At 43.0% G+C, this 16,183-nt stretch overlaps 1 protein-coding gene across 1 annotated transcript; it reads right to left on the reverse strand.

Annotated features, from left to right (window-relative positions):
- Positions 1-3,826: 3,826 nt before the first annotated feature.
- KIFBP (kinesin family binding protein) lies at positions 3,827-14,717 on the reverse strand. Its single transcript, XM_081006065.1, has 7 exons — positions 14,247-14,717; positions 12,237-12,335; positions 9,125-9,204; positions 8,861-9,044; positions 8,201-8,285; positions 6,654-6,763; positions 3,827-5,244 (listed from the first exon to the last, which is right to left on the reverse strand). The coding sequence occupies exons 1-7, from the start codon at positions 14,631-14,633 to the stop codon at positions 4,366-4,368; spliced, it is 1,824 nt and encodes a 607-aa protein (XP_080862191.1). The 5' UTR covers positions 14,634-14,717; the 3' UTR covers positions 3,827-4,365.
- Positions 14,718-16,183: the final 1,466 nt, after the last annotated feature.

Raw genomic sequence — 16,183 nt, forward strand, 5'->3', positions numbered from 1 at the left:
TGAGAAAGCCTCTTCCCCATAAGTCTCTCATTGAAATTGATACAACTAATTGGTAAATAACCTTTGGCTGACTTCTGCCCTGATTAAACAAAGCCTTTCCTTCAGAGCAGCAAAACTATGTGTATGCCAGCGGTCACGGTGAATAGATTAAACTTGATTATCAGCATTGCATTTCCATACCAAAACCTAACATTTACTGACATCGCTACCAGTTGGGAGAGGAAATTGTGCGGTTGGGATGTGCAGCTGTTGTTGCTAATATTCTCCGAACAACAGACCAAGGACATAAAACCGTTATCTTCATTGATAGATTTTACATAAACAAACACACCTACCACTCAAGTGCTCACAAAGTTTTTCAACGAACAGGTTGCCTGGGAAGCTATGGAGCGTTACAGCCATCCATGCCTAACTTTTGCAGTCAGCTCAACTGACAACGGTCTTATTAGACTCCAAACCTAAAAATGCTCACTAGAGAGTAAGTCCCATTGACCACTGGTGAGGCTTGCTTCTAAGAAAATTACATGCATGCATCTGCGCTGTTACACTGTTACAGTGCAACAAGAAATTGGGAAAGTTGCTCCATAACTTTTCAACACAGGTTAGCCCACTGGATGTTCACATAGCAGTTATGGTTTCAGAAGTCCACACAATGTTGCAAAAAACAAAAAAAAACCCAGGCTGAGGGGCTGCTATGCCTTGAGTCCAGCTTCTCTTTACAGCCAAAGTGATCCTGTTCTTTTGTAAGCACATAGGAAAAGTACAGAATTCAGCTTTCTGAAAATCAGTAGTAATAATAGTTTCTAGTCCTCAATAGCCAGAGGTGTTATTGAATAAGATCTCTGCTGCTTGGGGATGGGGCCCTCAGTGAGCACAGTAGCTTCTTTTCCCCTCCCCACAACAAAAATATTAAATAAATATTAATACAGGATAATTTGTGATTGGAAGAGGAGGTAATTACATTCACTAAGCAATGTTCTTGTGTGCCAACATTGACCAAGACAATTTAGATTATGTGCAGCTGAACTGCTGCCACTCAGAACAAGCAATAGTGGCCTAGATGTACAAATAATGTGCCCAGGCATAAGGCAGCTTCCTAAGACTGAGCAATAAAGGAATACGCTCCAAACAGTTAGTCACTGACACTAGCCTGAACACAGCACTCTGAACAAGCTGCAGTCTTCAGACCATCTACAAAGGCAGCGCCCTGCAGATTACATATCTTGTCCTTTGCTTAGGGCTCTCAGTGGCTTTCAAAACAATTTGCAATTGTACAACGGAAGAGAACAATGAGCAACCTCTCTCGATGTTCCACAGAATGTCCCGAATAGCCAGACCCTTAAGCAGCTGCCCACAGCAACCCAGCTGGCCTTTGTGATGTGATCAGTCTCTCACTAGGGCAAGAGGAGGCGGCGTAAGCTCTCAGCAACGGTTGCTCTGTGGGCCGTGCCTGGCAACTCTTCCCTCTTTCTGATAAGAGCTAAAAATGGCAAAACATAAATTTGCCTAGTTCATGAAAAAGTATTCCAGACTGCATCAAACAAATAACAGACCCTTCTAATTCCAGAGTAACTGCTTATGGTACTTGACCTATCATTGAAGAATTCCACAGTGCATCAGTCATTGTAGCAGCACCAGCAGGAGCACAGAGGGGAGAGGGGGTTTGTAGGCAAGCTAAATCAAATATATAGTTTTCCCAATTATACCTCACTGCCTTGTTACAACCAATATTTACCCACGGTGAGCTTGCAATTAACTTACAGTTTTAGCATCCTGCTGCTATGGTGTTTCTCTTGAATAGTTACTTTTTTCAAATGGTTAATGTACTGCGTTCAAGATGGACAGATGAATGGAAGTGTAATGTGATCTTCAAATCTACCCATAGCTCTCCCACCCTCAACAAGATGCAAGGAACACTGAAGATGGCAGCCCTTGCCTCCCCCCATTCTATTTCCCTAAGGGTACTGTATTTAGTAACACAAAAAATGAGTTGCTGGCAGAACTGCGAAATCAAAAACATCCAGCCCAAGCTGCAGCAAACATGTTGCTCATTCTTGTCTTGTGGTGGGCTTGTGGTGACTTGCATGCAGGTGAATGGAGCCCCTTTGCAGCTGCTTTGCTCCTCTTGTGCAAATAGCTGAACAAGCCAGGATTCAGCTCCTAACCAGGAACCCAGATGGGATCCAGGAAGTTACAGGCAACTTACCTTAGCATATGTGCTGGGAAGCTAAAGGAAAGACTGTAAAGGCAGAATTACTAAGGGTATAGAACAGGTCTTACCGAAGCAGAACCAGCATGGCTTCCGCAAGAGTAAACCTTGTTCCTTGAGTGCCAACAATCATATTGACACAAGTTGATCCATCAGATATTGTGTACTTAAAGATTGTCAAAAAGCTGCTGATGAAGTACCTCACCAAAGACTCCTGAGTAAGCTTAACAGTCATGAAGTAAGAGGACAGGGCCCTCTTGAGGATCAATGGCCGGTTAAGAAACAGGAAGCAGAGAGCAGGAATAAATGGGACTTTTCTCCTAATGCAGGGGATGGGGAAAGTGGAGTCCCTAAATGATTAGTATTGGGTGGGACCTGTGCTTTTTATTTAATTATCTAGAAGTCAAGGTAAGCAGTGAGGTGGCCAAATTGCTTTGGATGTTTAAAACAAAAAGTGATTGAAAAGTTCTCCAAAGGGAGTGAATGATAGTAAACTGGGTGAATGATAGTAAAATAGCAGGTGCATTTTAGTTTAAGTGATGCACACTGGGGCAAAAACAAACCAACAAACCAACCCCCAACTTCATATATAAGCTAATGGGAGTCTCAGCTGCTGTTGACTGACCAGGAACAAGACCTTGGGGTTGCAGAAGACAGCTTGATGGAGATGTTGACTCGCATGTGCAGCAGCTGTGAAAATGGCAAAGTCCATATAAGGCAGCATTAGGAAAGAGGTTGAAAATGTAACTGCCAATGTCATTAGGCCGCTAGACAAATCTATGGTGTGACCACACTGGGAATATTATGTACAGTTCTGGTCACACTTCAAAAGAGACATTGTAGAGCTGGAAAATATTCAGGAAAGAACCAGAAATGATCAAGGGACTGCAGCAATTCTCCAATGAGGAAAGATTACATTTGGGGCTTTTTAGTCCGGAAAATGGCAAGTATGTGGGTGGGGGAGAACATGACAGAAGTGTTTAAAAGTATGTATGGTTTGGAGAAAGTGGGTAAGAAAAAGTTTTTCTCTCTCTCTCATAACACTAGAATTCATGGGCATCCAATGGAGCTCCATGTTGGAAGATTCAGGACAGACAAAATAAAGTACTCCTTCACATAAGAGGCATAGGCAAATTCATGGAGGAGTGGCTGCTAGCCATGATGCTTAGATTCTAACTTCACTGCTGGAGGCAGTATGCCTCTGAATACCAGTTTCTGGGGGTCACAAGCGGAAGAATGCTGTTGTATTCATGTCTTACATGCTAGTTTCCCATAGATATCTGACTGGCCACTATGAGAATAGGATGGTGGGCATTTCTTAATTTTCACCTCCCCCTTTCAAAAACCACTATTAATAAGAGAATATGCCATTGAACATAGATGCAAGCTGCCAGATAATCTTTGCTTTTATTGTCTTTAAACGTTCAACTCTGGTCCTTACAGATGGGAATATGAACTTCAGTTATAGGACGGGACTAACAAGAGTCCTGGCCTATGATTTGGTAATAGCTGGAATGTATTTAAGACTCAGGCTGTAACTTGTGGAGAAAAACTGGAACAGGTTTCTACTGCCAAACAGGTCACAACACACACACACAAAATGACGGCAAGAGAATGTGCAATCAGGCATGTTTGTTTATTGATCCTATTTAACAGGATTCAAAAGGAGGACAGCTAACATATACAAAAATAAATATGACGCCATTAAATTAGAGATATGTTAAGGTTTTTTTCAGGGACTGTTAATGAGGAAAATAAATTCCACCTACCTAAGTCTCTATTTTGTGGGGATGGATTGGGCTGTAAATACAACGTACTCAAAAAGTTCCCTTTTGGAAGAAACAGTTGGAGAGCAGCACTACAGTTGGAAACTGGACCACGTAGTGGAAGGAGAAAAATAAGGCAGGAAGGTGTGCATGTCAGTACGGAGCAAGCAATACAGAGCACCAGTTGACCATTCACTGTATACTTAATATTGAAGTGTGGGAGAATTACTACACTTGACAAGTTTTCCATTTTATACGGGTTCTATGCTGCCTGTCACAGTGGGAGCACACAACAGATGTCGGATGACTACAAGGCAACTGCCATAAGGGAAACTGCCTCTTTGGACAGCGATTGTGTTAATATTGCACATTTCCACGGGAGGAAGGAGTTTAAGTGAAAGTAGAAAGCTTGGCTCTTAGCCTTTCCATTCTTGTTGGGAGAAGCCCAACCATCTCTCTACTGAGCTCGAGCTCAGTTTCAATGGCCTGGACGGCATCTGTGTGCTTCTCGCAGTAGTCTACCAAAAACGAGTAATATTCCAACGAGGTCTGCATGTTCTCCAACTGTTTCTTGCCATCCGAAGTAATAAGCTTGCCATAAAGGCGGGCAATATGGAACTTAGCCACCATGGCAGGGCGCAGGACATCCTCCTCTAGGGTCTCGGGGAAAATCTTATCAGGGTTCCTCAATGAATCCAAAAAGAGTTCATAGTATTTCATGGCCATCTGAGCAAGAGAATTTATTTTCTTTATTGTGTGGGAGTCAAGTTCCTCTAGCTTATTTCCAATGGCCACTTTTAAATCCATCATCTCGTAATAGGTGTCAGCTAATTCAAACTGAAGCTGCCTACTGAGCAGAAGGTAATACTGAGGGTTTAAGCCAGCATATATGGGCTCCAGCATATCTATCCTACGCTTGTGCATCTTGCAACGCCTCTCATAATCTTCTTCAAAGAATGCCAGCACCTTGAACAAGGCACTGTGATCCTGAAGAATTTCAATGTGGTCAGTGACATACCCATCTACCTGAAAGAAATCTTTTGCTTCATTGACATAATTCTGACCCACTAAGAAGACTTCTCTGGCTTCTTTGAAGTCTAGTGGAAACACACAGCTCACTTTTTCTTCCATGGCCAAAATAGAGTCACACAGATCACTAGTTCCAAACAGAACAGCTTTCTTCCTGTCCTCTTCCTTCTCATCCTCCTCTTTCTTCTGCTGGGCTTTAAGCTCCGACTGCCTGTCTGGATCCAGCTCCCCAATGTTGTCCTAAAACAAGAACGCAGAGTGTGAAATACTTCGCCACGAGATGTCAAAAAACTAGATACCACCAATTTGATAAATTAATCACGTTCACAGTAGCAACGTCTGTTACTCCTATGTTTGCATGACAGAAAAATACATGTTTTGGATTTCTAGAAATTATTTAGTACTTCCATATATGATTCTTATTTATTTTGATAATTCAATGGAAACACAAGCTGAGCTTATAGCAGCAACTTAGTGGAGGAGGCATATTAAAGAGTTTTCAACAATTCTCCAAGCAGTAACTCTTGAGATATTTTCCTTGACTTATTTCACAGCAAGTGGTTGTCATACTTGAAATTTTCGTTAAACCACTCCCAATATATCTGACATCTTGTAGGGTTCTCTTTTTCCTTTCCTATCCATTGTTAGTACTACAGTGGAACCTCGGGTAGCGGACGTAATCCGTAACGGAGGCACATCTGCAACCCACAGCTTTCGCATCCTGAAGCACTGTGTCTGTGCCGGTGCGATTTGGCGCTTCTCCACATGCGCGAGCAGTGAAACCTGGAAGTAACCCATTCCAGTACTTCTGGGTTTCCCGTGGTCCTCAACCTGAAAGCACGTAATCTGAAGCAGCTGTAACATGAGGTATGACTGTACTGTGTTATCAGACAGTAGGAACTGCTTTCCCGAATTGAAAATCTTAACAGCTTACGTATGCTGCTAATATTTTACTGTTATCTCAATGGTGTTTTGTGATTCATAATGATATTTTCTTATTTATTTTTTTAATTGCTTTGGGGTCACTTGGGACAAAAGCAGTATATAAGCACCACAACAATTTAAGGAAAACCTAACAAGGCAGTGGAAATTACACAGCTGATTTTTTAATAGATGAGATGCTGACATCTTCACGGCCACTGGGACATATGGGAATACCTGCCTGCTTGCCTATCTCAGCTGCTAAATATCCACTCTGACAGGACAATAATAGGCAAGTAGAAAATTACCGAAGAAGTTGAAGTGTAAAACTGTGTAAACACAGAGTATGCACCAATTGCAGACTAGCTTTAACAAAGAAAACTCTGCTTTCTTGGTTAGGTAATGTATCTAGCTCCTACTGAACCCATTTGGATACTATCAGTAAAGCATCAAGGCCCATGATGAAATCAAGGTGATATGGTCAAAACTGGCAAACACAAGATTAAGTGTTCTACTGCCCAAGCAGAATATTGCTTGAAGGTTTAAAAATTAAGCAGAGATTCCAGCACTCAACTGATTTTGGTTCCTATCTCTGTATACACAGCAACCTTGTGACTTACATTTACTATACCCTCGAGTCTCAGCACCACTAGCAGCTGTTGCGACTACTGTGTTTAGTTACTCCTGCAAATGTTAAAAAGGTTATTTGCACTCCGTTTCTTGATTACCTCAAGCAATTTCCTGGCTCCCTGCAACAAGTTCAAGCAGTACTTAATCCAACACCTTGCAATTTCAGCTCTTCTCTGTCGAAGGTCTTGCTGATCTTGTTCTGTTTCATCTGATTTAAAATATTACAATATTCATTAAGCTAGTTGACAGTTAGATTTTGAAAAGCCATCTCGGGGGGGGGGGGGGAGGATAAGTTAGCCACTTAAAATTACCTGAAGGACTACACAGAATTCAAGTAACTAATACTACTGGAATCTATTAAATGGTTATAAGGAGGAAGGTTTAACTTTTGGTCCTAATATTTTCTAATCCTGAAGCTTTTCCATAATGTAACGGGGATCAAACAGCTTCAAGATACTTCTACTGGAAATGGAGGGAGACATTTAATTTCTATTCAGGAAAACAGGGTGTAAAGAACATCTTAGAAAACAGTTTTCATAACATCGTTAAAATAGTTTAAGCATTTCTAGCATTAACAGTCCTAAAAAGTAAAAAATGAAACAGCGAGGTATACTACCAATACAACTTATAGCAGGTTATAGGCAGCTGCAAAAATATAAGAAGTGGGACACCTGGACTGCCAATAATACATGTGAAAAGGATCTAAGGGTCTTAGTAGACAAGCTTAACAGGAGTCAACAGTATGATGCAGCAGTAAAAAAAGCTAATGCTATTCTAGGCTGAATCAATAGAAGTCTAGTGTTCCTTTCAAGGGAAGTCATAGTACCACTCTGTTCTTCCCTGGTCAAACCACACCTGGGGTACTGTGTCCACGTCTGGGCACCACAATTTAAGAAGGATATTGACAAGCTGGAACATCTGGAGGAAGGCAGCCAAGATGATCAAGGTTCTGGAAACCAAGCTTTATGAGGAATGGTTGAGGGAATTGGGTATGTTTAACCATGTAAAGAAGAGATTTAGATATATGATAGCCATCTTCAAATATCTAAAAGGGCTGTAACATGGAAGATGGAGCAAGCTTGTTTTCTTCTGCTGTAGAGGGCAGGACCCGAACCCATGGATTCAAGTCACAAGAAAGAAGATTCTGACTAAACATCAGGAAGGACTTTCTGAGAGTCAGAGCTGTTTGACAGTGGAACGGACTCCCACAAGAGGTGGTGGACTCTGCTTCCTTATAGGTTTTTAAGCACAGGATGGATGGCCATCTGTCATGCATGATCTAGTTAAGATTCTTGCATTGCAGGAGGTTGGACTAGGTGAGTCGGGGTCCCTTTCAACAATTCTATGAACAGAGGAAAACTATACATCTTCTCTCCCTCTCTAAAGTTGAAATATCGAAAGCTATTTCCTCGGCACCACCACTATGCCCCAAGTCTGCACCGTTAGTTTCAAAGCTGTACAAGCCCAATAGAGAAGTGTAGCCTTGCTGAAGGGCACCTCTTCACCCTCTCACATTGCAACCTCTTCCTCCAGTCCCACAAAATCAATGCAGCACTGAAACTGACAGCAAGCAGAGAATTCAACATTTTTGCTAACCCATATAACTCAAAGCCACTACAGTGAGGATTAAAATGAGATGACTTACTGTCCTCTGCAGATGGCACCTGTCCAGCTTGGCCAAAGATGACACTGGCAGCTGCTAAACAATGCCTGGACTCCATGAAACATTGCTGTAAAGAGAAGACATGGTGGCGTTTGTTCCTGGTACACAGTAAGATATTTTTCTCTTAATATTTAAGAATGAAATAATTCAGTTGCCCAATTGTTTGCCCAAATGCGTGATCTTTGAAGGATCTGGGGATATAATCTGGCAACGCTGTATAGTAAGAAAGCTGAGGACAAACAGGTAAAGGTCTTCTATGGAGTCTCCCCACCCTTACATACACACTCATATCATAACAAATTTGAGGAATAAATTTCTCTAATGCACTTCTCCTGAAACATGACCTTTTTGTTATTCATGTTTTTGGCTGTGAGTTTGACATCTGTAAATGCCAACAAAGCTAGAAAGAACATTGACTTACAAAATGAATGAGGCAAGCTAGTCGTGACTTTCAGTCCCATGGATTTCAAAGGGAACTTAAGTGCAATTAACTTAGTGTGGAAGATGATGCAACCCAATGCCTGCCAATAAGACTCATACCACAGATAACAATAGCTTTTTGAAAGCTGGTCAAATAGCACCTCTGACATTGGTAGCACCTTAACAAATTAGGTACACTGAAGAAAACATTGAAGTGACTACCTTTGTGAGATAATACTGAGACAAAGTAGCTGCATTGAGAGCCCATTCTACTGGATAGTAGCCACTATATTCAAGCTGCCGTTTAAGGGTGGTATGGCAATACTGTGCAGCCTTCTCAATCATCTCCAGGTGCTGGTAGACTTGGGCCAGATAATATAACGTATGAGTATAGACTTTCTCAAATCTGGGGAAACAGAGGGTTTAGATTTAATTTTAAGACAGAAACACCCCTCCCAATCTCTGACTTTACAATTCAACATATACCTTTTTGATCTTTCTTGGTCAGTAAGTTTCTCTTCTTCATCCATAAAATGTTCACTGGAATCAAGCGGGGGATTCCCATTCTGCAAAACATAACATATACGAACTTAATAAATACATTCAGTGGATTTGTGCTCTCTACAGGCTGCACTTTGGTACTGCAGAGAATATTAAGTTAAGATGCATCCAGAAATATGTTCTTATTGCACAAAACATCTAAGTATCAAGACATCCAACCAGAAGACATATCTCTTTCTTAAAAATCCGTTCTTCCCTATTGTGTTGTAGAACCTGTAATCATGCATCTCTAACTGCACATTCTTCTAAAAACCTGTTCTATTCTCTTGAACAGTTACTTCTCCTGAGCTCTGCAGCACTGACAGAAATAATGTGATGCTTTTAAACAAGAGTTTCAGTAAATGTAACAATATAGAAAAAAAGAATGTTTACCTCAATGAACAAACCAGAAACTCTGGAAGAATATGCTTTCAGAAATTTTTGCTTTATGTGCTACTCAATGCACTCAAGACAAAAGTGGTTGCAACTAGATACAAGACATCACACAGAGGTAAAAACAACACAAGAGAAATATATCCCTGAATGAACAGCATATTTAATATTGAGATCCAGTTATTAGTTCAAGCTCTTGAACAACTCTAGAGCACAAAGTAGTCACATGTCCTGTTATAAATTTATTTCTCAAGCTTAATTTGTAGCTGCTTTTATTCTCTTTGCAAATCACTAAGGCTTCTTCTTTTTTCTGCTTGGGAACTGGTGGGATAGTGGCAGATGCCATTTTGAGTTAGCCCCAGCTTTGCAGGAGTCTGCAAAATCAGGGAGAGGGCAGCAACTGGCCCCCACATACCCCTTTAAATGTTTCACCACATTTCTACCTTTAATAAGTCACTTTGAGAGCATAATTACTGAAAAGCAAGATAATTTTTTTAATAACAATAAATAAGACCCATATGTATAGTTAACAAATCCAACAAATGGTTTCTGGAAATATGTTCTTGTGATGGGACGATGAGCTGCTTGTGTGTAAAATCCAAGTCCCTCAGAGTTTGGTCAAGTTTGCAAACCTCTGTCTGTAATGGAGCCCCTTAAACATGGCTCCGTCAGTCGCTGGCAGATTCCGACAGTGGTTGCTTTCGGAATCGCTTCCAACATAAAAGCTCCTTAACGGAAACACGTCTTCTGGACTCTCTGCGTGACAGTTTCCGGCGAGGAGTGGGTGTCCCTACAGGAGGTCCTGAAACCTCCCCACTGTTTTCGCTGGAAGTGTCTCTGAGCCATCCCTCCAGCTCACTTTCCCTCAGCTCACCTCCTCTCCCCCTACTGGTTCCCTCTTCAGCTGCTGAGTCTCTCCCAACCTGTGTGAGCCCTTTCACCTCCCTTCCTTCCAATGGGAGTTCCCTGACAGTTCTGAATACAAATCTGGTTCCTCTAGCTCCATTTCATTTTAGGACTTTCTGGAGCTGCAAACCCTTCCATCGTTATAGGTGTGATTAACAAGTCTGGACTCCCAGATTTCTTTTGCCACCACTACCTGACTACTACCTCACCTCTTCGGCAGGGAGAACTGGAAGCGCTTTCAAGTGAAACTCAGACCAGGGCAGCTGCCTACAGTCACCTTTATCTATCTCCCTGTCACTGAGTTGCAGCATTCAACCTGTCAATTCATCAATCATTTTGTTGCCCTATGTCTGCATGTGTGGCATAAACCACTGGCCAAGCACAGAGGGACAGCTGCTCCTTGCACTGTCAAAGTATCTGGTTAAATAACAGGTTTGGAATTAAGAAGCTTTATTAAGATCAGGGACAGAGAAAAAAGGGGGAGGAGAGAGACAGTTTCATAAAGAAATAAAAGCAGCTTCCTCTCTAAATAACCTATGACATACAATATCACAATGGTATCTTAAATGCACTTGCAAGGGGGAAAGGTCACCCATCATATTTGGAAGAAGGCAATAATTCTTATTTTCAACCAAGTAAAACTAAGGGAAATGAGTTGACAGGGCGTGGGACATTTAACCTCAAATCAAGGATGATCAAGTGGGACTGGACACACCTCCCAAGGCAGGGTTTTGACACTAGGGAGATGACAGGTTTAGCATGAACATAAACCAGCACACAGGAAGTTGAGCCACTGGTACCTAGATTCAACAATCCAGGAAGAATACTCTAAATGTGACAGGTAGGTTGTTAAGAAACAGAGGAACTGCACTGGATTAAACAAGAAGGCAGGCTTGTTCTTCTCAGGCCTTTCTCCAAAGCATCATCATCTCTAGTCAAAAGTAAATTCAGCAAAATAAGACAAGAGCGTAGATATGAAACAAGTGAAATATTTTCAGCATCACTTTTTAGAATTTGCCAAAGTGCAGCACTCCACTGGTTTCATAGAAGCCATGTCAGAGAATGAACAAACACTGGAAATGCAGAAAGGCAGTGCAGAAATAGCGCCCCCGAGGGTATAACAAAGGCTCCATTGTGCTAATGCTATGGCACAGCAGAGTCAACAACTTAGAAGGCTGCTTGTTATGCATAGGGAGTTTAGCTTGTTATAAGTCCTCCTGATATACAGAAAAGCTCTTTTTTAGAAAACTAATTCTGCACTGCATTTTAGCCATACAGCAATAAGTCAAAGTGTTTTTAGAATTTTCCAGTTATTATAACTAATAATGGAAGTATCCCTAAGCTGTTTTATAGATGCTTTATGTGGTTACAGAGGGATGAAAGCACAGCTGCAATTGTGAGTTGACACTGATTTTCTACTCAGCTGTTTGCACAGAACACTCTGCATAAATGCCAACCATTTCGAAGCTATCTAAAAATGTTATCTGAACAGTAGGTATATTTTTCACTTAGTACTATAATCATTTTTCAGAATTCAGGCATCAAAACTCCTGACAACACATATATTGTATCAAAATGTCTCATTTTATAACATGAGAAAACAGGCCTCTCAACTTGCAAAGCTCAGTAACAATTAATCCAGAAAGCCTGTTTATTATTAATGATTGCAACTCATTGATATTAGAACTTGCAATTTTGATTACGCCTTGAGGTGCCACCACATTACAGAAACATAAGACGTGCTCATACAACACATTACCTCTTTCATGTACTGATTATATAAAGCCTCTGCAGATTCCAAGTAAGTCTGAGCTGTTTTAATGTTATCTCTTTCTGACCACAGGATGCCCAGGTTATTCTACAAAAGAAGAGGGAAATTGAAACATTTTTTTGTAAAGCTATGAATGGCACAAATCCACCATCAATGAATAGGGAAGAGGGGTCACCCCCTTACATATTATACAAGAACCAGACTTATACTATACTTATTCCACCTTAAAGACACATATTGGGGAGCCAGGCCAGGAATGTGCAGCACATTACCTCAATATAAGCTATCCTTTCCAGTGCCTAATATTTATTTCTTGAATTTTGTATCCTGACATTCCTCCTAAAGGAGCCCAGGATGGGAAACATGCAAGCAATAAAACAATTAGTATGAACATGCAAGAAACAGAAGAAGCTTCAAGCTAGTCCAAAAGGTTACAATTCTAAAACTCAAATCATGTTATTATTGGTCACTGGGAGCCACAGTGGTCTAGTTCTAACACCACTGTAGTTTGCGAACAAAAGCCATCTGGACTAAATGTCATCATTCCTTCCTTGCTACTGCAGCCATGTACACCCCATACATTTAAACCACATGCCTTTCCCCAAATAATTCTGGGAATTGTAGTTTACCTCTCACAGAACTACCATTCCTAGCACCCTTAACAAATTACTGTTGGAAGAATTTTTGGGGGAAGCCTTAAACATGTTGTGTACACACAGCCTGCTACTGACACACAAATTATTTTGATCCACAAACTCTCTTGAGTGGAGCTACTCAGCTCTCAAACTGCAATAGTAAATAATCACTGTAAGCACATGAACTGCAAATTTGTTTTTCATTTCTTGAAGTAACTGCGTTACTGCCTTGCAAACCAATATTCCAGAGGATGGTCTGCCATCACCACCAGCTCAACCCTTCCTTAATACTTTGCACCACAGCACTGCATTTCTCCAATTTGACACATGCCACCCCCTTGCACTAAAACAAGAAGAATAGACACATGGCTGCAGCAGCAACAGAACACAAAGCCTTCTGGATTTCCAACTCTGATATGCAGTTTCAACAATACTTCTATAGAATGGGTAACAGTTCAAAGGTTATTCTTACAAAAAGGCAAAACAATGAGAAGAGTGGGGAGGAAACAACTTCATTCATTGATGGATTAAAAAAGTGTGGACAGTTAATGCTTGTTATGTAACATTTCACACATCTTTTGGGGGCATCATCCAATACTTCAACAAGAGTTCCAAAGTGCCAAATCAAATAACTTGGATCTTGAGATCCTGTGAGTTAAGTTACTGACAAAAATCTCTGCTCAAATAAAAGGAAAGAATATTTTTTGCTGATTTCCCCTTTCCTCCCCCCCCCCAATATGGAGGAACACCGGAAGTGTGGGAAGAGGTGCAGGAGGATGAGAGAATCAGCAAACGTTGCCTGCTCTCTTCCGCGAGCCATTAGATCCGACTCTGGATCCAAGCCAACATATTATTCGTCTTAGATGCCTATTATGCATCGACTAGATTTCATAATGAGGAGAGATGCCGCAGAATCGATTAGGCTAACAAAACTAAAAACTCAGCCATTTCCATAAGGAAAATTGCACAGGTCAGGAAAGCTCCTTCTCCCCAGTTGATTTCTGACTTCCAAATCATGCCATCCCCCAGGACAAACGGTGACTGCCCAGGCCCAAGAAAACCTTTGCTGTTAAGACGGGTGGGCGATGAATGTACACATTGCGCCACGTGCACCAGTTGATGTTTAAAAGCCCCGGCAAGTATGCGGCACTCTGAGGTTTAGGAACCTGCATTATCCCAAACAGCGCGAGCGACGCAGAGAGGTTTGACGCGCGTGTGCGGGGGGGGGGGGAGGGCACACGTTCGTGCACCCTGTTTCTTATCCACCGCTCCTCGCAGTTGTGGGTCTGAGCCCCCTTTTGGGGTGAGCTATTGCGGCGGGGGGGGGGGGGAGCGACCGACGACCCCTCCTTCCTTGCCCCACCTGGGCCTGGATGTAGAGGGAGACGCACTCCCGGGAGAGGCGGTGAGGCTCCAGCAGCTGCGCGCACTTCACCAGGTGCTCCTCGCCGGCCGAGTACTCCTGCGTGTCGGTGTGGTTCACCCCGAGCTCGTACTCCACGGCGGCCAGCGCCACGGCGCGCTGCCGCTCCCGCTCGTCGGCCCCGGCCGCGCCTCCGCCGGCGCCTCCCGGGCTGCCTTCCGCCTCCTCGGAGCCCAGCTGCTGCTTGATGCCTTCCAGCAGCTCCCGGGCGCTGTACTTGGAGCGGTACGGCTCCGTCTCCGGGTCTTTCTTGGACTCTACGTAGGAGAGGTTGACGGCGCTGCGGAACTTCTCGCACAGCGAGGCCCACTCGGCGGGGGTCGCCATCTTCCCACTGAACGGGCTGCTGCGCTTTCCTCGCTCGTCTCTCGCCTCCTCCACTCGCTCTCTCTCTCTCTGCCGATCAGTTGGCTTTATGCCCGCCCAGAACCCTCCCGAAGGGTAGTCCGCATGCGCGTCAACCTCGTTCCCTCAGTTAAAATGGAGTCGCGGGGAGCGGGTGACGTCACAGGCGAACGAGGGACGGAGAAGCAGCGAGCAGAGGCCGCGGTGGGCGCCAAGGGCCACGCGCGCGAAAAGAACAAAGCCGCAGAGGAAACTGGGCTGAAGCGTAGTTTTGAGATTATCTCCGTGAGGCGGAATAGGGGTCTCCCAGTAACTCTTAGCACCCTACAAGCTATCGCTTTGGAAGGATAATTTGCGGGGGGGGGGGGAGCCACGACTGTTGTTTAAAGTGTCCTTAAGGGTGTCACGACATTCTCCTCTTTGGTTGAGTACTGGCTCTAAAAATGATTTTTCATAGCCGAGATTTACAGTGCTTCCTAACGTGGAACACAAAACCCCCCAAAAGAGGGAGCAAACCCAGGAGAATCCCCATGGTTTAATATTTAAATATAAAATATTTACCAGACTGGCCAATTAACTTGGGAAGGATTTCCCCCCCACACTCGAATGTTGTGATTTTGCAATCTTGTGTTGCTTTATTTACTGATTAATGGCACTTCCGTTCTTATACTCCTCTGTATGATGCATTTTCATGCTTTTAGAGGGCTTTGGGCAAAAAACCAGTACGTAGTAGTAATAATAATAATAATAATAATAATAGTGTATTATTAATGTGCATTGTTGTTATTTTATTACCTACCCTTCACCAGCAGGTCCCAAAATGGGTTACAACAGTCTAAAACCAAACATCAAAACATTAAAAGCCACCCACACCCAGTGTGGCTGGGGAAACCCAGCCAGATGGGCAGGGTATAAATAATAAATTATTATATTATTAAAAAATATGTGCAGCTAATAGCTTGTTCTGGAGTTTAGTGATATAAACCTGCCCTTTGTGGGCTGTTGGGTGAACCAAGGCTACCATTTTCAATGCTATTTCAGATTCACAGGGTTGTGATAATGTGATTGGCTCTGAGTGGGTGGGGTGGGGTGGGTGGGTTGCATTGCGGCCTACCTCTCCCACTCTCAACACTAGGTGTCCACCACAGCTTGTGCTGCTTGCCAAACCCACCTACAACCGTGACCCACAACAACTCTTCCCCTCACCAACCCCACACACTTATCCATTAGACCAGGAGTGAGGAACCTGTTTGGCTCCAACCCTGTGGGCCTACTTTGACGTATGGGCAGGGCAACCCATCACATGACATAATTGCAATGTCCATAACTGAAATGTGATTGTCCCACTAACACATCTTGATCTGAAATATCAAACGGAGATTCCCAAGCCTGCCCCAGGCTGATAGCTTCAATGTTCTTCAGTCCATCCTCCTGCTCCCCACCCCATGTCAAGAGGTACAAAACAGTGCCAAGGTGCACCAACCCCACCTCTTCCCCACAAAGCTCCCGCTTCCCTCCAGGCCTCACCAAGT

The sequence above is a fragment of the Podarcis pityusensis genome, assembly GCF_964106645.2.
Source record: "Podarcis pityusensis genome assembly, chromosome: 5".
In the NCBI taxonomy this organism is placed as follows: domain Eukaryota; kingdom Metazoa; phylum Chordata; class Lepidosauria; order Squamata; family Lacertidae; genus Podarcis; species Podarcis pityusensis.

What these genes read in the sequence shown, in the direction of transcription:
- KIFBP (XM_081006065.1), bottom strand. Translation starts at nt 14,633, where the DNA reads ATGGCGACCCCCGCCGAGTGGGCCTCGCTGTGCGAGAAGTTCCGCAGC. An exon ending in CTCAGTATTATCTCACAAAG is followed by an intron (nt 8,286 to 8,860) that starts GTAGTCACTTCA and finishes TTCTCTTTACAG; the next exon opens with CAATGTTTCATGGAGTCCAG. An exon ending in GGTGCCATCTGCAGAGGACA is followed by an intron (nt 6,764 to 8,200) that starts GTAAGTCATCTC and finishes ATTTTAAATCAG; the next exon opens with ATGAAACAGAACAAGATCAG.